Source organism: Ovis aries, chromosome 16, assembly GCF_016772045.2.
Source record: "Ovis aries strain OAR_USU_Benz2616 breed Rambouillet chromosome 16, ARS-UI_Ramb_v3.0, whole genome shotgun sequence".
In the NCBI taxonomy this organism is placed as follows: domain Eukaryota; kingdom Metazoa; phylum Chordata; class Mammalia; order Artiodactyla; family Bovidae; genus Ovis; species Ovis aries.
Genome location: NC_056069.1, coordinates 4,566,778 through 4,590,864, shown reverse-complemented (window position 1 = coordinate 4,590,864; position 24,087 = coordinate 4,566,778). Strand labels below are relative to the sequence as shown.

General features: G+C 53.2%; 1 protein-coding gene across 2 annotated transcripts in view; it reads right to left on the bottom strand.

Annotated features, from left to right (window-relative positions):
* Positions 1–13,221, bottom strand: part of NEURL1B (neuralized E3 ubiquitin protein ligase 1B) — a 44,770-nt gene extending 31,549 nt beyond the window's left edge. For both annotated transcript variants that reach the window (XM_015101239.4, XM_027979991.3), the window contains exon 1: positions 13,049–13,221. In XM_015101239.4, the coding sequence (XP_014956725.2) occupies positions 13,049–13,079 (31 nt within the window). In that variant the 5' untranslated portion in view covers positions 13,080–13,221. The remainder of the gene's footprint in view (positions 1–13,048) is intronic.
* Positions 13,222–24,087: the final 10,866 nt, after the last annotated feature.

The window sequence follows — 24,087 nt, the reverse complement described above, 5'->3', positions numbered from 1 at the left end:
GCCTTTCCTTTGATCTAAAAAGAGTCCAAGGAGATGGCATTTACCGCCGGGAGGATGGCAGGAAGCACAGCTCTGGCTTCTCTGGATGCCGAGCTGACGGCCTCCAGCGTGCTGGCGTTGAGCAGATGGCATTCTGGCTGAGATTTTCAGCAGATTCCACTCCACCGGGAAACGGAATTGCCAACCCTGAGGACAGTCTATCCTGCCCCCTCCCTCTCACCAGAGGATTTAACTAGCCTTTTACTGAGCCCTGGGTACACACCCGCATGGCTCTTTGTGTGTAGAGCTGACAGTCTTACAACCCTTCAGGGGGAGACTGTACTGCCTTCACTTTCCAGATGAGGAGACCACAGCAGCAGAGTCGGGCAGTGGCAGGAGGGGCCCTTCCCCACCCCCGCCCCTCTCCAAGACGGCCGGGGCCTTGCTAAGGGTGATGAGAGCTGTGCCGGCCTCTCTCCCTTGGAACACAGCCACACTCCACTCACACAATTTGATGGATAATGTGTGGGGCTTCCCGAACCCACACACATCTGACCTCAGACTATGAACTTTCGGTAAGAAGTCTCTGGTTCAAGTGACAGTGGGAGGAAACAGCATGGTGCACGTGTGTGTGTGTGTGTGCACGCGAGCACACACACGTGCACACACTCTAAAGAGGAAAAGGCAAGGCTGGTATTGGCAGGCTTTCTGTCACCCAAAGCAGGGCAAGGATGTCGGTCTCCTTCGGCAACAGAGCACCTTTTCTATTGGTGGGTTTGAAAGTGGGTTAGAAAGAAAACAACCACGCCTCCCTCACCTCTGCCAAAAAGAGCAGTGACATGCACCCAGGAGACAGACGCCAGCCTAATGGGACTTTGTTCTCTGTGTCCGAGGCCTGGTCGGCAGCACTCAGGGTGGAAAGGGGCCAGCCCACACTGGGAACCACCACCCGGCTCCTCCCCACTCCTATTCTTTACAAACAGAGTCGGTCCGTGCAGTGCAGCGGCCTGACACTCCTGTCGACAGCTGCGGGGAGGCTTGGGAGGGGGCTGGAGGTCACGCAGCACTGCCTGTTGGGAGAAAAGGCTGCTCCTTCCAGGTCTAAGTGGCAGCCCTCTTGGCTCAAGTGGGCTGAGTGCACTGAGTTCCCAGGGGGTGAGGTCATCCCCACCCCCCACCCTCAAGTCTGTTCAACAGAGCTGGGATTCCCAAGCTGGCTCTGACCCTCTTCTGGGCCCCTCAGTTGAGGTCTCTTCTTGATAAAGGGGCCCGGGAAACTCCAACTTCAGAAGCGCCGGCACGAAGGGTCAGGGCCCCCTGCTGTGGAGGATGGTCGGGGGATGCACCCTCATTCTTTCTCAGGGACATCACTTCCTCCTGCATCTGACATTTACAAAGCGTCTGCTCCAGGCCGGGGCTGCGCTGGCTGCAGGCGCACACGCGCTGACGACTCACACAGAGCCGAGGCCAGTGCGGGGTGGACGCAGACACCATGACTTCATGAGGGGGCCAGCACCGAGGGCTGGAGCCAAGCTTCCCACGGGGGCCACTCTGGGGGGTGACAAATGGTGGGGAACTGTGTTTCAGGCTGAGGGAACAGTACAGAAAAAGGCCTGGAGGAGGGAACAAGCTGAGTGCCCTTGGGGAAGGGCAGGGAGCAGAGTGTAGAAGGCAGAGGGGTGGGTGGAGAGGGGGTCAAGGGCTCTATCACAAAGGGTCTTAAAGGCTGAGCAGAGGAGGTTAAGGTCCTCAAGAAGACTGGGGGCCTCTGAAGGGTTGGAAGCAAGGAAGGAATCCCTGAGGATCCATCTCTCTGAAGAATGAGATTCAAGTCCTGGGTCTTCCCATAGAAACCGTCCTTTCCTCTCTTCCCTGCCTATCAGAAGGACCTGGCAGGGCGGGAATGGGAAAACCAGGCCAGGTTTCAAACACTGCTTCCAACGGCTGGCACGGTCCTGCCCTGGGCACCTGCTTCTCCTCCAGGCAGCTTCTGGCAGCTGCCTGCTGATAAGCCAGCTGATTGGCCAGCAGGCTCCTTCTCTTCGCCCTGAGGGCAGCCACTCCCCCAGCCTGGGTGGGGCCCAGAAGCCTGAGTGTTCACTCCTAGCCTCAGCCCTAGGCGGGAACCTGCAGGGACCCCGTCCCAACTTTGAAACAGCAGATCCACTGGCCCTACTTTTCAGGATCAAATGCAGCTGGAAACTCTCCTAGAACTTCACTGCTATGGCTCCTGGAGCTGAAGAAATGCTCTTCAGAAGCATCAGGGCTGGGTAGCGTTTGCTGGCCCTGAGGGGTGGGAGCCTACCCCTGCGGCACCCCCAGTGTATACCAAGGGCAAACCATGCTGCCCATTCGTTTATGGCCTCACCCTGCCAGGTGGCTTCCTCAAGAGGAAACTGAGGCCCAGAGAGGCAGACATCCCAGCCAGAGGCCACCCAGACTGTGAGGGCAGTGCCTGTCTTTGAGTCTGGTCCTGTCTGACCCTGGAAGTTTCATCCTTCTTGTTGTATGCCTCATTCCTCCCCAGGGTTTCTCACTTATCCCCTGAACTGCAAGAAAAAAAAAATTGGCTATGTATTAGAGACAAAGGTGGAGTGAGGCCTGGCTTGGTCTTGGGGGCTGGGGGGGGGGCAGGGGTGGTGTTGCTTGTCATCAATCAGCCTGTTTTGAGCAACTCAAAGGTCAGGGGATGGCAGAACTTGGGATGAACAATCAGCAGCATCTAAAAAAAGAAAGCAGATTATAGCAGGGGGTGGAGCCCCAGTGCCTAATGGCCCCAAGGTCAGAAGAGGGGATTGGAGATGGGCATGATCAGAGAGGGAAACTCCCAGGGGCCATGTAGAGCCCGGGACTGGTCCTCTGCCCACCAGATGTCCTGTGATCCTCCTGACAGCGCTGAAGGAGGTGACTGCTACCAGACCCACTGCTGCTGAGGAAGGAAGGCTCAAAGAGGCTGGGAGAGCGGCCCCAGGCCACAGGGCCAGGAAGTGGTGCAGTCAGCGTCAGAACACATGCCAGCTGGGTGCCCACGGCTAGGAAGAAGACGCTCTGGGTGCTTCGGGCAAAGGGCAGACGTTATCCCTACCGGGAAGGAACAGCACAAAGCTTGGTCCTCAGCTAAGGTCGAGTCCTTCCCTGCTATGTTTGGCTCTGAGGCCCACAGAGAAGTGCCTCAAGGGCGCCCCTCCCACTCTCCTCCTTTCTCCAAAGATCCAGGTTTCTCTTTCTTCTCCCTCCAGACCTGTCAGGCTGGCCTTTCTTCAAATACCTGAGGGCTCCGGAGAGTCGGTGAGTGTAGGCTGAGGACGCCTGCAGGATTCTGCATGGCCTTCTGCCCTCTGACCCAAGGGGTAAAGGGCAAATGTTGGAAGTGCACACTCGTGAGTCCTGATAAGAATCTCCGTTTCATACATCCTCAGCGCTGATGATCCTAGAGTTGCTGGCTCCCTGGGGCCTCTCTACATCCCTATGACTCTGTTTCTCAGATGAGAACATAGGTCCAGATGGGGAGGGGTTGGCCCAGGGTCATGGTGCAGGCAAACAGCTAGGTCAGGATTTGACTCAGATCTGAATCCAAAGCCATGCCCGCTCTTATGTGGAATCGCCCCCCTAGCCAGCCAGGGAGTACTTTTGGACTCGTCACAGGGCCTTGAGAGTGTGATCCTGCACTACTGGGTCCTATTGCTCCTCTCTGCTTCATCAGCTTCAGGAGCACAGATTCCTTGCCTTATGGAGTCCCCATCTTATATTGGCTCAGACTTTTCATGGAGTCTCCTATTTATTCCTCATCAAAATCCCACGAGGGAGGCACCATCATTCTCCCCATCCTAAAGATGGGAAAGCAAGGTTCAGAGATGGGGAGTGGCTTGCCCAGGGTCACACAGCTTAGATATAGAACTGAGACTTGAACACAAGACTGCCTCCAAAACCAGTGCTCTTTCTACTGCCTCTCTTAGGGATTCCAGCCAAAGACCCCATCTGCAATCTCTCTGTGACCCTTTGTAAGGCTCTGGGCCTCAGTGTTCTGATCTGTCAGATGGGAGGTGGGACGTGGTGATTCCGAGCATTCTCTAGTCCTGGGAACAGAGTCCTGCAGGGATGAAGGTCCACACCATCCCCAGAGACAGGGAAATTCCACTGTTCCGTGTTCTGCCCTTGAAATGCCCAGAGTCTTAAGGGGAAGGGAATGTCTTCTGAGGGTAAGGAGCTGCCCCTGTGGGGTGGAAAGTTACCAAGCAAACCCGGCTTGGAGACCCAGGGCACACAGGTGCCCACCCATCTCATAAATCCATCATCCTTGGGGAAAAGGAAAGAAACCGTGTGTCTGCGGGACATAATCATGACATAAACAACGTGTACTGTTGAGGACGTAAACAGAACACGCGTGTTCACGGCTGTGGGCATTCTGCCAGCTGCCAGTGCTGCCCCGACTCTCTCACCCCACCCTGTGCCCGAATGGCCTACTCGTCAAAGAACTTTCTCCCCTCTGTCCAGCATGAGACGAGAGGCTGCCCCGGGTCCCAGAAAAAAGGAGAATGAAAGGCAAGGGATGAGAGTGCGCTGGGACTGACGCCCAAGAATGGCTGCTACTCAGAAGTACCTGCTGCTAAGCGTGTGAAAGTGCTGAGGCTGGGAGGTCATGGGGGAAGGTACAGACCCAGAAGGGGGCAGGTTGCTTCATCTTTCTGTGCCTCAGCTTCCTGATCTATAAAATGGGCCTAAAACCTCCCAATATGCAGAACTGGCAGGGGGATTATATAAGCGAGAGATTATGAAGAGCCCTCCATGCGTTCAGCAGATGAGCACTGGGGAGCACGTCCTATAAGACCCCTGGGTCAAAGGCACGTTCCAAGACAATTTCTCCCAGACCCGTCTGCTGCTCCAGTTGCGTCTGCCACATCCACGTCAAGCCCCAGTCGGGCCTGACGCCAGTGCCGCTCCAGCGAAGGACACTTCTTCCCCTGCCCTACTGCCAGACAGCCTCCACAGTTAGAAAGTGCTTCCTTTGACTGAGCTGAGATCTCACCGATGTCCACATATGTCTGGTCGTGTCTATGCTTGGTCCATAGTGCCCTTCCCTATCAAGTCTGCTCCCCTGCCTCATGGACCTGAGACATGTAGGATGTGAGACAGACAACTACAGAAGTTGATGAGCAACTAAAAAGAAAACTGCCAGACAAATATAAAGGCTCACAGTTTTAACACTACGAAGGCTTCCAGGGCAAATGTGAAATGCCACCCACCTGACCCCCTGTCCCAACCCGGCAGTCATCCATCCAGCTTCAACATCCCTTCCTTCTCGTCGGAATCGCGTTCGACTACTTGCGCTGTGTGCCCTTAGGCAAGTCACTTTCCCTCTCTGTTCTCCCAACAGTTATATGGCACTAAAAGCAGTAAGCGTCTCACAGGGCTTGTCCTGAGGGCTAAATGCAGGCGCCTGCTGAGAACAGTGTCTGGCATAGACTGGTTGAGTGATACGAGCTGGTGGTTATTATTATTCTTTTGTGTCTGTCTCCCTTGGGAGTGTCGGGCTCAGCAGGGAGCAGGGGCTTGCTTGCCTAGTGACTACACAATCATAACAGGTGCCCCCCTGAGCATTCACTATCTGTCAGACACTTTGTAGGCCTGAGACCTAACATCATTATCTCCTTTCTGCAGAAAAGGGAATCGAAGCAAAGAGAGGTCAAGGCGTTTGTCTGGATAATAAGACTCAGACCCAGGGATGGGGGCACCCAGCCCATGGGGCCACCAGCTCTGCTAATGATGACAGCACAGCGTGGGGACAGGATTCTCCTGGCCTGCAGGAGAGCCTGGGTGCGGGGTGGCGAAGTGCCCTCGCTTGGGCCCCGTGCCCCTGCTGCAGGACTGGCAGGAGCTGCCTGTGGCTCTGAGTGAGAGGGGGCTGCGAGCCCCGTCAGTGGGAAGGATGCGGGTGTCAGTGGGGCTGGAGGTGACCAAGCACAGGCCAGCTTTTATCAGGCAGACGGGGCAGGAGGAAGGGGTGCGGAGCTCCAGCTCACCCCTTCTCCTCCAGAGCAAGATTCCCAGAGGCCACCTCCACCTTAAGAGTTAAGAGTCTCCAAGCCTGGGGTGAGGCAGGTGGGGCTGGGGGCTGGTCCTTTTCTATAGGCAATTTCACTCTGGCTGCTGAGGACAGAGGTGCTTCACCTCCCCAGGACAGAGAAAGTAAGAAGGTGTGCTTGCGGGAAGGACAGCCTGTGGGGAGGGGGGTTCAGGAGCTCAGGATGAGGACAAGAGGCCCTGGGGGCAGTGTCCCACAATGACGGGGAAGGGGCTTTGGGGTCAGGCAGACTTCGGATCAAATTCTGCTCTGCTACTCCCTTGCCACCTAGGCTGTGCCAGTTCTCAGGATCCTTCTGAGCTCAGTGTCCTCATCTGTGAAGTGGGAGCCAATGTCTAGAAGACGTGTCCTGATGGTTTAAAGGGGATGAAACAGAGAAAGGGCCTGGCACGGGGCAGGCGTGCTGCAGTGCTGACCATTTGGCTACACCCCCCAGGTGGGTGCTCACAACCTACAGCACGTTGGCCCCCTTCCTCTTCCCTCTCTGCTTTAAGCTCCTGCCACACACCTGGCCTCTGGGCTTCTATTTTCAGCCCTCAGAGAGCACCACCAAGTACAGAGAGCCCTTTGGTCCAGAAGAGGAGAGAGCCGACTCTTTTTGTCCACGGAGAAGATTAAACAGCCTGCTCTGAGCAGCCTTTGTGGCCCAGCCCAGCAGACACAGAGCTTCATCCCAGTGGGCAGTGTGGCATCTGAGAAGCTGAGTCTCCTGACTGCAGGCCAGAAACCCCTCCTCCTCTGACCTGATCTTCGCCCACCACTCTGACTTCATATTGCCACCCCCACTTGCACGGGGACCCCCGAACTCTGCATCTCCCCCTCTACACACCCTGCTCTCCCTCCCCTTGGGCCTTTGCACATCGAATCCTCTGCCTTGAGCAGCCTTTCCCATTCCCTTGTGGCTAACTTCTCGGCTTTCTGGTCTCGGCTGGACACACCTCCTCCAGGAAGCCTTCCCTGCTTCTCCTCCCAGCCCCTGCGCTCCCCTCCCCAACTTATCATAACTGCCCTGTCCTTGCTGGTCTCTCCCAGTAGACCTGGTGGTCTGGGGGGCCAATGGAAACTGCAAAATGCAACCTGCCATGCAGATTCTTCTCATCAGAAATGAGAGGTCTTGGACAGGGCTCAAGGAACCTTGGGGAGCTACTGTTCGTGCTATGAAAGGGAGACCTCCCAATCCAGCCTTTTGACTCAAGCCTTGTGGTCACCTGGGGCAGGGTTTTCAAGGCAGAAAGTGAAGGGCACTTGTCAGTCAACCCCCTCTAGGGACCCCAGGAACAGGCCTCAGGGCTCTCCTTTCCATGGAGGCAACAATAACCACGACAGTGGCCGCCCTGGGCATTGTGCTAAAGCCTCTGCCTGCTCTATGCCATCTAACGCTCACCCCGCCCACTGTGAGGGAGCTGTGCACCCCCACTTCACCTGAGGAAACTGAGGCTCAGAGGGGAGTCCTTGCCCACCATGCCCGCCCTAGGAAGTGGTCCCGCTGAGGTGGACCCAGGCAGTCTGATGACGAGGTGTGTCTAGACCAGGACGCCAGACCTCCCACTGCGGTCGGCCACTGAGCATGCTCATCACAGCCCTTAACTGCTGCCACCCCCAGAGAGAAATGCATTTGATGCTGTAACACGCAACACACACACACACACACACACACACACACACACACACACCCCGGAAGCAAAAACTTCTGAGAAAAGAATACTTCCTGCCTGAACACACCCGATATTTTACTTTTTATCCTAGTCTATGTCATTAAAGGGCTTCCCTGGCGGCTCTGCGGTAATGAGTCTGCCGGCAAATGCAGGAGACCCTGGGTATGATCCCTGGGTTGGGAAGATCCCCTGGAGAAAGGAATGGCAACCCGCTCCAGGATTCTTGCCGGGAGGATCCCATGGACAGAGGAGCCTGGTGGGCTGCAGTCCGTGGGGGTCGCAGAGAGTGGGACACGACTGAGTGACTAACATTGTCACTTTCGTCTCACTAACGGTTCTTTAAAAGCTGGTCTCACACGATCCACAGTAGGTAGACCACTTGATCTGGTGGCCAGGCCTTGTTTAGGGCGTCAGCCCCTCCCTCTCTGAGGCACAGGGTAACAGTACCTTGTGCTCTGCGGTGAGATAACCAACCATGTGACTGTTTTACTAGAGCATTCCATCCTCTTCCACCAGTGGCCAGTTCCCTGGGGAGGCGGGTGCCAGTGGCTGTCCATTCATTCATTCCAGGGCTAGTACACAAGATGTGCCCAACAGATGTCAGATAAATGAACAGAGGTGCACACTCAGGAAAATGCAGAGCAGAGCACACCCCAGGGTCACCCCAGCCTGGGTGCACAGCACTTAAGCAGAGATCAGGGTGGCTTCAGGGCAACTGAGCCACAGAAAACCCTGAAGGCAGACAGAAGAGTGGGGAGAAGCAGATATTCAGTGGGACTTTCCTTCAAATGTCGCCTCCTCCAGGAAGCCTTCCTTACCCCCATCACCCCAGGGCTCCTTCCTTTCCTGCCAGGGGAGACAGAGAGGAAAGGAGAAGAAGTGGGACCAGAAGGAGGGTAAAAACAGAGGGAGGCCTTAGTTCCTTTTGGCTCCAGACTCTCCACAGCAACTTCTCCACGTTCCCTATGCACTGGACAGACCCGTCCCTCTTTCTCACTCCCGCGGATGAGTGAGACTGCTGCTCCACTCTGCCCTGCCCGGCCCCCAGCATCCTCGTGGGCCATCACCAAGGAGCCTTGACTGGCCAGGGTCCCTAATCGCGTGCTGACCGCCTGGCAGGTTTCAGGGCTGTCGGAGGAACCGCTGTCACTTCGAGAGGCTCAGGCTCAGGCCTCAGGTGGAGGGCTACAAAAATTCTTCAAGACCTGTGGGAGGGAGGCAGACAGGGCCAGGCAAGGCAGGCAGGCCCAACCGAACTTAGTACTGTGAGTGGGTAAGGGAGGAGGAGAGGCGCAGAGAGACGGGGACGGCACTGGGTGGGTCATCCGTGCAGCCGCCGGGATGGGAGGCTGCTGTCCTCCTAGGGCTGAGCCAGTCCAGGTCTAGGCAGGAGAGTGGCTGCTGGGTCCTCGGAGCATTGGCCCCCTCTGCCAGAGGGCAGAAGACCCAGGAGGCCTAACACCCACACGGCTCTGGAGCCATGTCAAATAAAGAGAGAGGCTGGGCAGGGAGGGCCCCAGAGTGGCAGATGCCTCCGGTCTGGACGCAGCATCTGCAGACTGACCGTCTGGGTTAGGAAGACTGGATCTCCGCCTTATACTGGTGTGCCTTTATCCTTTATGTCTCCAGTCCCCCATCTGCCTCCCTGTAAGATGGGGATAAATACAGACCCTCTAAACGGTGTTAGGAGGATCTGAAATAGGTGATGTGGGTAAAGCCCCTGACTCAGGGCACAGAGCAGGTTGAGCACGCTTCCCATACTCCAGAGCTTCGGGACACCGCTCACTGACGTAACGCTAGAGAGGGCTGTTGATTTGGTCAAGCATGGACTGGCTTAATAATTAAACCCAACCAGCAGTTTGAATTCAGCCTCTTCTCCAACCAGAACTACCAGTGAGTCCCAGAGTGAGCCCCAGGGGTGCATGGAGGGAAGGGACTGAAATGGGCTGGTGGAGAAGGGGGAGAGTGCCTCCTTCTCCCTCCCTCCCTGTGGAATTCTGCTCTCCCCTCCCCCGCCCTGTGTACACTTCTCATTTTTTTCCTTTGCAAAACCCAGATTAAGGCTAAAGGAGTGCAGGGGGAAAAAAAAAAAAGGCCATGTGGTGGTATTAAAAGAGAGGCCTGGGTCTGCTGAGCCCAGCTTCGCCACTGCCTAACTATGTGAGTTGGGGCAGGTGTTGCAACCTCTCTGGGCCTCTGTCTCCTGTTCTGTGAAGTGGAAGAGAATGACAACTTATTTTGCAGGACTGAACTGAAACTAGAAAGGGAAAGGGTAATGACGCAGTAAGAGCATAGCACACATGAGTTTCCACGGCCAACCCTTAATGCTTGTTTATAGGGCATTTCAAGGGACCACCACGGTGCTCCCCCTCAGTCGATCACAAAAGACATTCCTTTTGGGGGGGCATTTCCTTATCATATGCAATAGCACAGCAGGTGTACTCTGGGGCACTCAGTAAATGGTATCTGAACCATCCGTTGGGAGGCTACTGCATGTCATGGGAAGACTGCAGGACTTTGGAGCTAAATAAACCTGGATTTCAATCCTGGTTCTGCCAATTGGATAAGCCATGTGAAGGGGGCAATGAGTCATTTTTACCTTTCTGAGCCTTGGTTTCCTTATCTGTAAGACAGAGATGATAATCCCCACTTTATAGGGCTGTTGCGAGAACTCAGTTCATTCATTCATTCAACAAATATTTACTGAACATCTATTATGTGCTACCCACTGCTGCAGATGCTGAATATACAGCAGTGAACAAAATGGGCAAAATCCTCCTGGGGAAGACAGACAATAAACAGCTAACTGCACAGGCCATGTAGCGCATGGTGACCCACGCTAAGGAAAAACCCAAAGCAGGGGGAGGGAGTGGGCAGTGCTGGCAGCAGGGGCGATGACAAGAGCTGCCTGGAGCAGACACCATGTGGAGGTCTGGGGGAAGAATGTTCCAGGCAGAGGGATCGGCAAGTGCAGGAGCTTTAAGGAGAAGTGTGCTTGGCATGTAAATAAAGCCACATATGCAGGAAGCCTGGCGTGGAATCCAGGTGCTCAGCAAATGCCAGCTCTCTATTTCAAGTCCCATAGAAGGAACACCATGCATGTGTCCTTTTCCTGAGAATGAAAGCACAAGGATTTCTACAGGGCGATGCTGAGCCAAGGGCTCTTTCTGCCTAAGATGCAGCTTTGGGGCCTCACCGAGCCCAGCTCTGTGCTGGGCAACCAGGGATATAAGATGGTCAAGATGTGGTCTCTGTCCTCATGTAGCCCCAAGGAGAGTCATGGAGCTGGGTGATGACAAAGCAAAGTGGTCCAATGAACGTGCAGAGACAAGAAGGTATTGCGGTGGCAGAGTAAAGAATGGGATTGGGCATGGGTGGTCAGGGAAGGCTTCCTGGAGGAGGTGACAACTGAGCTGGGTTTTGAAAGATAGACTAGACAGTGAAAGGATATTCTGGGTGTGGAGAGCATCAGGTACTGAGCACAGAGGTGTAAAAAACGGCACAGCATGTGTGAGAAACTAAGTACAGGCAGGTCAGAAAACAATAAATGGTTCCTCGTGTTCTTGGCGCCTGCAGCCTGATGTGGCGCAGGAATTCCAGTTTTAAACGCAGTGCAGGCTTCAGTCCCAGTGGAGTCTGAATGTTTCACGCTTAGCTACTGCTGCGAGTAACCAACCTTAACCCCAGGTTCCCAGCCCCGGGGTGACCCAGTCCACAGAGAGAGAGGGCTGAGTGGGATGGAGACTTCATAAATATCCAGCTATATTTAGCCTTCCTGGCAGGCGTCTGTCCCTTCATCTACCCCAAAGCCGACCCACAGGTGGCAGAATGGCTTTTTTTTTCTTTTTACTAGAACAGCATAAACATTTCTTAATTAAGAAATCCCACAAAGGGGGCTTGTATCTTTGTGGCTAGGAGGACATCTGCTGTTCTATTTGCCAACATCCCTGGACACCTCCAAACTGGGTGGGTGGGTTCTCTCCATTTCCATTAGGGCCATAGCCTTGGCCACAGGGGGCGTGGCCACACTCGGGTAAGAAGACCTGGATTCGAATCCCACCTCTGTCACTGACTAGCTGGTGACCCTCTGCTGGCAACTTCACCTCCCATTCTGTGTGCATTGGCCTGAAAGCTACCCAGGGGCTTATAAGTAGAAGGAGAGGCTCCTCTTCTACAATCCAGCTTCGAGAATGCAGGACTCAGCACCATGCATTTCAGTCCCTCCCAGAGGAAGAAACAATTATTTTTTATATAGAATTATTTTTTGATATAGCTCTAGAGCAGAGATGGGATGGTACCTTCCTTTCCTCCTAAAACCTCACATATGTGACCCTCACCTTCTGCCCAGGATGCTACAAATGCCCAGCCCTAAGGCAGAATAAAGACTTATTCTAAAGATTTGGGGGAGGGGAGAAAGGTAGGCAGACAGACACAGATCCCAATCTCAACGCGGCCCCCCCAACACCAGCAACATGACCTTGGGTGTGCCATTTCCCTTCCACAGAGCCTCAGTTTCTTCAGTATAATACTGGGATACACATCTTTACCGCGAAGCTTCTCTGCACACTGGGCACTGAGCCTCCAAGCCTCTGAGCAGCGCTGGTCTGTTCCTACAGTTACCTGGCATTTTCTAGCGAAGCCTGCTCTAGCCCACGCCCACCTCTTCCCAGCTCTGAATCCCCCTACTGTGGCCCTGAACATTCTGGGGTTGTGTTAACTAGAGGGCGATGCGCTCAGCGGCGGCGACTGCGAGGGGTCTAGAGAGCCCCCAGCTGAGCGGACACCAGAGGGGGGCGCAGCCGGGGTGCGCGTGGGAACGTGGCCAAACCAAGCAGCATGTGCCGCGGGGGCGCTAAGCGGCTGGTAACTGAGGTACCCCTGCGAGCACCCCCCGCCCTCGACTCTCAGCCGCTGCAGTCTCGGCACAACCGGCGGCTTCTGGCCGTCGGAAGCTCTGAGAAGCCTGGCTGCATTCACGCCCCGGAGCGCCCCGGGCTCCTTCATCAGCGCCCCCGGGCTGGAACAAAGGCAACGCGGGGCGCGCAGCATCGCCCCAACTGCCCCTTGGCGCATCTAGCGGAAGCCGGGAGAAGGAGCACGGGGGTCCCCAAGGTAACCAGGACGCGGTACCCGCCCTCCCGGAGCGCAAAGCCCAGCCGCTCCGCGCGTGCTAAGCCGGGAGTCGGAAGGCACTGGAGACTCTAGCCCACTGCGCCCGCCGAGAGCGCTAAGGGGAGTGGGGGTGGGGTGGCTCTCCGGAAGTCACCCAGAGGGTCCCCCGAGGAGAGGAGAACCCCAGCGCCTGCCTCTCGGGCAGGGCTTCCCGGCGTACCTGGAAGGGTCCTGTGCACCGTGTTGCCCATCGCTGCGTCGGGGCGCGGCGTTGGCGGTGGCGCCGGCGCCCTCGGGACGCAGGGAGGCTAGTTTCGTGCTGGACCGGGGACCCGGGCCGGGGTCTGGCTCCGGGGCATCGCGGCTGCACCGGCGAGCCGGCGGGCTGCAGCTGGGGCGGGTGCTGAGAGGGAAGCGGCGGCAGCAGGAGGAGGCGGAGCCACAGGCCCGGGCCCGCCGGCTCCGCCCCCGCCTCCCGCCGCCTCCAACCACGCCGGGAGGGGCGGGGCCGCGGCCGCCGCATCTTTTGAAAGTTTGCTCCGGCAGGCGGGAGGGGAAGCGCCGAGCATCCCGCTCTCGCCGCTCCCGCGCCCGGGTCAGGAAGGCGCGCTGGGCAGTTGGGTGCCCTTGAGGGTGTCAGGCTCGTCAGCCAGCTGGCCTTTCAGTCATTAATTCCAACATTTTGAGAAGGCTTAATGTATGCCAGGCTCTGGGCCACAGGGGGCCAAGCCCTCGCACGCTGAGCTTCTGTGTGGGGGTGGGGGCGTGGGAAGGGTCCGGAACGAAAACACGAGCACAAGGTCACCTTGGGCAGTGTAAAAAGCTTAGAAACAGTCCAACCAGGGTGACGGGTGGGGGTGGGACCTTGCACCCACAAGTGGGAGAAACCTAGGCAGTGTCCAAAGATTGGGAGGAGGGAACCTATAAATCATTAATTAAAATATGTATTGAGCACATCCTAGGTGCCATGCGCTGTGCTGGGCACTGCAGACACAGACAATGCCTGTTAGCAGTGAAGACAGCAGTAACAAGCAGTTAGGATCAGATAATACAACGATCAAAGCCAGGACAGAAATAAAACAGGACTGAGGGGATGACCCGGGGGGGTTTAAGGAGAACCTGGGAGCAAGGCCAGCTCCATCCGAGGGACAGCAAAGAACCAGCACAGGAACAGCTGGGGCGGAGTCCTAGGCAGAGAGAGCGACAGGCATTCCCCGTTCATTCATCCACCCCACCTCCCCAGGAGGGGAACCCAGATCACCCTCACCAGGGCATGAAGCCTGCTAGCCCCTGGCCTCGCAGGACAGCGCTCCATTTTTCAGATAAAAACACTGAGGCTTGGGAGGGGCAATGACTTGCCCAAGAAAAGCTAATTTCAACCCAGGTTTTTTTTTCCGACTCTATTTTCCATGCTCTTGTCTCTCTTGTGACTTTATGAAATATGTTATGACCCCCACTTCTCGAATAGGCAGATTGAGCCTCAGAGAGTGGGGAACAGGTGCCCCAAATTTCCGAGTAAAGCTGACCGGAGCTGTGTGAATGAAAGGGGGGTATCTGGGATAGACACCTCCCTTGCACCAAGTTCAGTCTCTCTGGTGCCTTCTGCCTGGAGTGCCTGGTCCACCCCAAAGGGTTTTGTTCTTCAAGGTCAGGTGAAAGCCTCCACCTCTGGGAAGACGTCTCTATTCCCCACCACCCCTGATTTATCACACATGCTTGAACATGAGGTTGCCTTGTGTCTGAGCTACTGATTTCTCATATTATGGGTGTTCTGTCAGTCTTTTTTTTTTTTTTTTTAAACAGGGTGTCCTGTTTGGGAAGGGTACATTAGTTTCATATACCCTCAGTCCATGTGAGTTTAGGATGCATATAGAGGTCAGTATTATTATAAAAGAAGTCTAGAAAAGTTTACTCATATAAAACAGTGCAATGCAAACAGTATTTTGTGACTACAAGTGTCCCAAAGGGAAGGTCACAAAGGGAGGGTGTTGTCAACAGGCCTTGTAAAGGTCACTTTCAGCATGCTCAAATAAGTGGCAGTGTTGTGCAAATAAAAAATGCATGCCTGCAAATAAAGCCCCAACTGTCCAAATGCTCTGCAGATGGTACCTGCAGAGGGAGCAGTGTCCCGTGGTCACCTGACATGTGGATCCAAAAGAGCCGTGTTTAACATCTTGGTCCCTGTGGTGAAGGTGTGCTCTGGAAAACCAAGAAGTCTTCTTCCTGCCTTCCCACCAGATGATGGTGACACTGCTGTCAAAGCCATGTGCAAAGAATTTGAACCCAAGTAGTTTCCTGAAATTTAGACTAGACAAAAGCATTCTTTCCAAATTAATATTTTATATAAAAATGATTTAAAATAGTTATCTCTCAATAAGGTCTTCCCTGGTGGTTCAGTGGCAAAGAATTTGCCTGCCAGACAGGAGACAGGTTTGCTCCCTGGGTCAGGAAGATCCCCTGGAAGAGGAAATGGCAACCCATTCCAATATTCTTGCCTGGAGAATTCCATGGACAGAGGAGCCCGGTGAGCTACAGTCCATAGGGTCGCAAAAGAGTCAGACATGACTGAGCGACTAAACAACAACAATCTCTCAGTAAAGAAATAAATATTACAAATAGACTTCTGACTATCTCACCTCCCCCCCTCAAAGTTTATACCGTTCACCTTTACTGTGCATCTTTTATTGGGAGAATAGAGATTGCCCTTAACCGTTACTTGGGTTACCAAATAGTCGCGCATATATGGCAGTTGCTCACCTCCTCTGAGGTCCCTCTGTGCTTTGTCTTTTCTGTTAATTCCATCTTCAGGGCACGTGGTTGTACCTGATACACCTCCATCCTCTCTAGTGGCAGATGAGAAGCGTCCTGTGGGCAGGACCTGGGACATATTCCCTTACAAATCCCCAGTGCCCACACATTTGAACAACCTGATTGCAGAGAGGCATTGCTGTGAAGTGGGAGAGGAAAGGAAAGGAAGATGGAAGAAGGGAGGGAGGAAGGGATGGGAGAAGGAAGGGTGGAAAAGAGTTGTGAAGGAATGAGTTTTGGTTGATATTAGCCCTGGACTGGTGGGCTGCAGTCCGTGGGGCCACTAGAGTCGGGCACGACTGAGCGACTTCACTTTCCCTTTTCACTTTCATGCATTGGAGAAGGAAGTGGCAACCCACTCCAGTGTTCTTGCCTGTAGAATCCCAGGGATGGGGGAGCCTGGTGGGCTGCCGTCTCTGGGGTCGCACAGAGTCAGACACGACTGAAGCGACTTAGCAGCAGCAGCAGCAGCAGCCCTGGACTGGGATGTGATCAACAGTGACATGTGCGGGGAGAAACCAAATAGGGATGCATCAACAGAGGTATAGTCTGTAGAACGGAGGAGGAGCTTGCTGTTCCAACGCATGATTAGACCTTTCTGGGAGAAGTCGCTTTGGTTACAGGCACCACACTTGAGAAGAAAGACAAAGCTGCTCCACAAAGGTGGGTCAGGTGGCTTTGGGGGAGAGGGAGATCCCAGTCACCCAGGAGGTGTGTAAACAGAAGCAGGGGATGCAGAGCATCCTTGGGCTAGGACAGCAGCCTCTGGTCATAACCTCTCCTTGCATTGACTTTCACAGAGCCTCCTCCCCCTTAGCCACACCCAGAATCGAAGAGACAATGCTAGCCTCCCTCGGCACCAGGACCCAGGCTTGGGTTGCAGGGGCCCCTGGGTGAGGCTGCTTCTCCTGATGGTGCAGTGCTGGCACAACCTCCCACGGCAGCGGGTAGAGGGAGGGCCTTGGCTGTGCTCCCTGGCATTGCTTCTTCTGGGCATGCCCTCGCAGATCCTGCCCCAGGCATATTAGGCAGTCAGGTGCACCGAGCTGGTGGGAGTTTTGTCCACTGTAGACTCCTGGATAAAAGACCCCTTCTTTCAGGGAACCCAAGGGCCTTTGCACAGGCTCCTCCTTGCAGCTCAAGAACACTCAAACCACAAAGCTTGGTTTTCAAGTTGTTGCAGGAAACCTCTACTTTTCAGCAAACCCTGATCATCAAACCCTTGGTTTCCAAACCCAGTGGTCTTCACCCACAAAAGCAATGTTTTTTTCAGCTCCTGGTTACTAAGTGCCAGCCACTCAGTGGGTATCAGGCTGGACCCTGTGAGTGCTGTCACAGCCTAGCATTAATGTAATTCCTGTCTGACAGGAGAGGAAACTGAAGCGCAGTGTGAGGAAGGAACTGCCAAGTTCACCCTGCCAGGAGGAGCAGAACTCAGAGGCTTCTAGCTCCCTGCTTATGCAGAGGAGGAAACTGGCCTCGGAACAACAAAGCCACTCATCCGGTGTGGCACAGCGCTGAGCAGAGGTGCCATGTGTCTTGAGTTCTAGCTCCCATGCCTTCATTCACACCTTGCTGCCCTCAAAGAGCGAATCATGTTTGTGAGCCACTGAGTCTGGCCACAGTTTATGCAGCAGCCAAGACCAAAAGGGAAAGAAGCCCTGGCATGTGGCTTTTTCTTGTCCTGTTCTCTTGCAGAGAGTAGTTGGTGCCCGCATCATTTCCAAAGGGGAGCTCATCACTGATACACAGGAGGGCTGAATGGACAGAACCTTCCTCCAGAGTCTCCCTGAAGACACACAGACAGCATTCAGATGGATGAGTCCCATACTGGCCATCTGAAAAGGCCACACACTGACATTTTCCTGAAATTCAGTGGAGGCAGCTCTGCCACAGACTGGGGCCATACACGTCCTGGACTCAGCTTTCTCATAACATACAGACAGAGCTTAGATGCTCTGAGACACACGCTCATGCTGGGCATGGAATGGAAGCCTGCAGCAGGGGCTGAATTTAAATCAATTTATGATCCCAGTAACTTGCATTCATTGTGTAATTACAATGCTAATCATGACGCTGTAATAGCTAATAACATTTATTGAGTGTGGTATGCTGTGGTAAGTCCTTTAGGTGCTTTAAGCTCACAGTGACTCTAGGAGATAATGTTATTAGTGTGCCCATTTTATGGGTGGAGAAACCAAATCCTAGAGACTGTAGGTAGCTTGGTCTAGCCACACAGACAGAGAACAATCTGACTGAACATGTTAGGTTCTGATTTATTTAATCCTCACAATAACCCTATGAGGGAGAAAAGGAGTTAAAGTTTAAGGGGCTGTTTTGTATTTTTGCCTTTTAAAATCTTCCTCTCCTCCAGCAGGGTTAGGGGCCCTTATCATATCTATTCTATAAGGTATGCTGGGAGGCTCAGAGAGGTGCAGAAAGTTGTCCAAACCACACAGCCAAGATGGGAGGACCTGGACAGGGACCCAGCCTGCTCTGATCTCAGAGTCTGTGTGTTTCTTCTGTTGACCGCTCAGGTGGCTGAGAGCTCGCAGAGAGCCCAGCCTGGAGTAACCCGAGGGCTGGCCTGTGCTGACCCACCCCTGAGCCCAGTGCACAGCTTGTCCTGGCCTGTGAGAGCCCACTCTCTGCTGCTCCCCTCCCAGAGCTGTAGAGACCCCACCAGGGGGACCTGGATTTTTAAAGAAAAGTTGGAATAACGAATGTGGAAAGGGCCAAACCCTAGCTACGCTACTTGCTTACTTCCCTTGAGCCTTGTCGGCTGTGTGTCTCTGTGCAGTTACTTGACCTCTCTGAACATCGGTTGCCACATCTGTAAAACGCGGATGATAATTAATAATGCCTACCTGTTAGCTGCTGTAAACTTCCAGTGAGATTATGATTGCAAAGTGTGTGGCACAGAATACGTGCTCAGTGCTGAATGAATGCATGGGTTCATGAATCAATAGGCAAGCCCCAGGGCTGGGGGTTGGATCTCATCCAGAGAGGTTGAGGTGCTGGCTGCGGGCTCGGGCCCTGGGTTCATAGCCTGACTTCCCTCCTGCCTAGCTGTGTGGCTTTGAGCATGTTACTCAACTTCTCTGTGCCTTACTCCCCTCATGGATAAAACGGGCTAGTAAGAGGACTAGCCTCATGGCATTGTTGTGAGGATTAAATGAGGTAATACCTGTCAAGTGCTCAGAACAGTGCCTGGCACGTGGCAAATACGCAATGAAGCTCAGTCACTGTAGAGAATTTCGGGGAGAATGGCTGTATGTATATGTACGGCTGAGTCCCTTTGCTCGTCACCTGAAACTATCACACGGGGGACATGACGGGGTCCAGTGGAGGAAACCTTGGATACCGTGGTGTCTCCTGTCTTGCTGGGGCTCCTCAGAGCTGGGTCAGACCTGCCAGTTTTGTGGCTCCTGAGCAGGAGGTTGGAGGGCTTATGCCAACCTGGGGCCCCGTGGTGCCACTTTAGATCATGTGAGGTGTGGGTTATGCCTGGCAGGCCTAGGACCCATGGCTTCCTGCCACCCTCAGCTGGCCCTGCCCTGGCTAGAGCATCACAGGGATCACAGAGACTCTGGGGCCATGTGGGCTCCATCAGGAAGCTGATGGGGACCCCAGGTTGGCAAGGATCTGGGGCACACTGGGGTCCAGGGCAGCTGGGGTGTGCGTGCCTCCATGTGCAAGGTCCTGTTGTCCAGAGGGCCAGGCCAGGCACCATGGATGGGTTCCAGTGCGCTCTGGGCTGCGGGGGCAAGCAAGGTCTTCCTCCGGCTCTGACGGGGCACACTGCAGGGAGAGAAAGTCCAGCTCTGGGTCCCCGGCTGGGTGCACACCAGCCTGCTACTGCCCAGCCGAGGGTCTTGGAGCTTGTCACATGCAGACTCTGAGCCTCAAGTTCCTTATCTATAGAATGGGGACAACAGTTCCTAGCAGAGAATGAAATGAGAAGCAGCCTGGGAAGAAGCTGGCTCAGAGTGGATGCTTAGTTCAGACAAGCTGAGGCTAGAATTACTGCGAGTTTGAAGTAAGATCCAGTGAGGAGCACGCTTTTGCTCCAAACCACAATCTATAGTATCAAGCACAATTGGGCTGCATTTCTTTCCAGGAGCCCAGTGAAGCTTGTAACGGCCAGGGAACAGAAGCGGATCTTGGTGGGGCAAGTTGGGGGGTGGGGGGTGGGAGGATGAGACCAGGAACCACAGCAGAACAGCAGGGACCCCGAGGCCAGGGTGGCTTGTCCTCGCTTGGCTATGCGATGTCTGGCAAGCAACCTCCTTTACTAAGCCTCAGACTTTTCCTCTGAAAAGGGAGGCAGGCCAGGGTCTGTTGCTGCTGCTGCTGGGTCAGTTGCTAAGTCATGTCCAGCTCTTTGCGACCCCATAGGCTGCAGTACGCCAGACTCCTCTGCCCTTCACTATCTCCCGGAGTTTGCTCAAATTCATGCCCATTGAGTCAATGATGCTATCCAACCATCTCATCCTCTGGCACCCTCTTCTCCTTTTTCCTTCAACCTTTCCAGCATCAGGGTCTTTTCCAGTGAGTCGACTCTTCGCATCAGGTGGCCAAAGTACTGCAGCTTCAGCTTCAGCATCAGTCCTCCTGATTGGGAAGAGCATGTGAGGTCAGCGTTCCTTCTGTGGCTCTAGAACCTGGTGTGGAGACTGGTTCAGGGCAGTCTCCTCATCTCTGGCAGCCATTGTAACCATCTCAGGAGGAGAAAGGCTGGGGCCTCAGCCTGCTCTCTAGGCTGATGGACTAGACTCCTTATTTATTTAGGGATCCAAGAAGCCACCCCAACCCATACTGGAGGCTCGTCCCCACGGTCTGGTTCACACTCTGAGGTTTCTTCCTCATTGTCTGCCCAGTTTGAAAGGAGGTGTCTGGGCTGCTGGTTGGAGAAGCTCAGACACTGATTGGGACTTGGAAAGCCCAAATCAGCTTGGGGCTTAAGCGCTTACCCACCCAAGACCTCAGACGGGCCTCAGCATCCTCATCTGTAAAGGGGCCATGAAAAATCAGTTTCTGGGTTTTGGGGAATCGGATGAGTGGGGCTGTGACCCTCAGGCCATGGGTATTGCAGCTTTGCAGTTGGAGTCTAGGATTTGGTCCCACAGACCTGGGTTCAAACCGCGATTCACTTTCTTACTTGCCCTGGTGTCTCAGAGTGATGGGGACTCAATGACAGGCCAAACTCTTGGGGAACAAGGACACTCTGTAAACAAGGGACATTAATGCTCTCAGAGAAATAGATACAGGAAGGTAAATATAGTCTTCTCTCTCCCACTCTGCCCCCCACCCACAATTTCTGGTTCCTACTTGCTCTGCCCCTACTGGTCCCATAACTGGGGAAATCTCCAGAGGACTCTTTATGTTGGGGCAGTGTCGCCCCCTAGGTGGCTGTGGGGGAGTCAGTTCGTGCAGGCAGGATGGGAGGAGCTGGGACTGAGCAAGCAGGGGTGGGGTGGGCATCGGAAGGAGGCCCCAGAGCTCCTGCGATGAATGGACTGCAGAAGCCCAGCACTGAGGAGCAGGTTCCAGCCCATTGAGACAGTTCCCTCATGGCCTCTTGGCCCGCTTCCCTGATGAAGAAACTGAAGCCAGGAGAAGGCACGGCTGTGCCTGTGTCTCACAGCTGGGCGCAGCGGACTCATGCCTGTCGTGGGGCCCCTACATGGGACCCACCTCTCACCTGCAGAAGGGAGAGGCTCCGCAGGCCAAGAGGAAAGAGACCAGGAGAGGAGGTGTGGGTGTCTCAAAGAGCCCGCTTTATCTCCCATCCTCCCGGAGTGGGAGCCCAGGAGGCAGAGGGCTGGGGTTCGAATCCCAGCTCGGGCACTCCCTGCCTGTGACCTTGGTCTAGCCACGCAACCTCGTTGTGCCTCAGGTTCTGTATCTATGTGTGTGCACTAAGTCGCTTCAGTCAAGTCTGATTCTTTGTGACACAATGGACTGTAGCCCGTCAGGCTCCTCTGTCCATGGGACTCTCCAGGCAAGAATCCTGGAGTGGGTTGCCATGCCCTCCTCCAGGGGATCTTCCCGACCTGGGGATCAAAACTGTGGTTCTTAATCTAGTGCATTGGCAGGTGGGTGGTTTATCACTAGTGTCGCCTGGGAAGCCCTTGTATCTATGAAATGAGACAAATGATAGAAGCTCCTTGAGAGGGTTGTGAGGAGAGGAGCTGACAGACCTGAAGCATTTACATGGGCATCTGGAAATAATTCTTAAGAAACACGTGACCCACAGACAGCCATGGTTACAGGTTCTAACTTCTGCTTTAAGGCCTCATAAGCTTCTTTTTTAAAATTTACTTTATTTACTTATTTTGGTTGTGTGGGTCTTAATTGCAGCCCATGGACTTTTTGGCTGCAGCATGAGAACTCTTAGTTGCAGCATATGGAACCTAGTTCCCCGACCAGGAGTCAAACGTGGACCCCCCACATTGGGAACACGGAGTCTTAGCCACTAGACCACCAGGCAAGCCCTGCCTCATAAGCTTCTGTTTGCAATTTTTTGGTGTGAAATCCGCATCTAAGTGTCTTTCTTGAGGATGTAATGCCAAATGGATGGAGACTAAGCTAAGAAATGCCAAGAGATCCTCAGTACACACTGTGCACACCAGCGTGAATTCACTAACACCTCCTGCCACAGGTAACGGTTGGTAAACAGGTGTCACTCACAGAAGCTTACAGAGCTCCTGGCCATGATGTTTCCAAAAAGTTTGGAGTCAAAGGAGAGAAAACTTATGTTTTGATGTCAAATGAGAAAGGCTGAACACAGAGCTACTAACTCAGAATGATGACAAGTTTATAAAAGCAAAATAAGCAAATACACCATGTGTATAAAAAGCCAAGGAGAAAGGAAGAGCATCAAAACATGACAAGTCATTTCCGCTGAGTGATAAGGCATGGGGGCTTTTTTCTCATCCTCTATCTGTTGGCAGTTTAAAAAAATTTTCTATTTATTTATTCATTTTTTGGCTGCGTGGCACATGGGATCTTAAATCCCCAACCAGGGATCAAACCCAGACCACCGGTATTTGGAGTATGAAGTCTTAACCACTGGGCCACCAGGGACATCCCTGTTGGTAAGTTTTAAATGTTCTGTAATGAGCACGCATAAAATTTTTCTAATGGGAAAGAACTCAATAGACTACTTTTCAAAGATGGCATTTTATCTGGAAGCTGAACCACTGCCTGACCCATCCTTAGCATGTTGGGATGGGTTGTCAATTTTTTCAAGCAATGGGACAGGAGTGTGGTGGGTAGTGCTTAGTTCACACGTATTTACTACGTCCCAGATCTGGGTCAGCTTCCAGGTGTGCAGGGTGTACACGGGAGGTGGTCTGGGTTGGGGGAGGCTAGGCACAGCTCAAAGACACCTCAATAGCAAGCTGGCAGGGGTACAAAGAACACATCCTGGGGGCGCTGCTGTCCTCATGATTTTGCCATAGCCAGGCGTTGCCTGTGTTAGCGCTTGCTTCAGAGTTGGGTTTTTTTTTAAATTGGTTCACCTGAAATATATTCAGAAAACTGTAAACATTATTGAGAGGAATCCAAAAACTAAATGGAAGGTATATCATATTCAGGAGTTGAAGGATACAATATTTTAAAGAAATCAATTCTCTGCAAACTGACTTATACATACATGCACGCAACCTAATCAAAATGCTAACAAGGATATGTGTGCATATGTAACTTAAAAAACAGGTTGTAAAAATCCATGTGGAAACACAAAGGGCAAATGATAGCCCTTTTTAAAAACAGAGAACAAAATAAAAGGATTCGCTCTGTGGACCCCAATACTCATCAGAAAGCGGAGTAAGATACGTGGTATTTGTACCAGGAGAGACAAATAGACCAATGGAATCGAGACAGATGCCAGGCATAAATCGACTCATGTTCTGTGACAAGTGTGACATTACTAAGCAGCGGGGGAAAGGGACAGTCTTTTCAATGATTGCGCTAGGCCAATTGGATACCTGTATAAGAAAAAAAACTTCATCCCTACCCTATTCACTATCACACTATTCACAGCATCAGTTTCAGAGGGCTTGTAGATCTGAATGTTAAAGGCAAAACAGAAAACTTCTAAAAAGCAACATAAGAAATATCTTCATAACCTCAAAGCGGCTTGAAATACACTTTAATAAGACATAGAAAGTGCTAACCATTACAATGGATTGATACAATTGACTGAATTAAAAGTTAATATTCTTTTTATCAAAAGATACTAGTGAGAAAATTAAAAGGCAAGTTACCGAATGAGAACAAATACATTGTACCCTACAACCAACAAAGGACTCACTCGTTTCCAGAATAAATACAACTACAAACCGATATGAAAAAGACCAATAACTCCATATAGCCACCTTGTTTCACCAAGCTTTGCTTTTTCATTCTTCATAGATACTAAGTTTTTTACAATTTGAAGGTTTA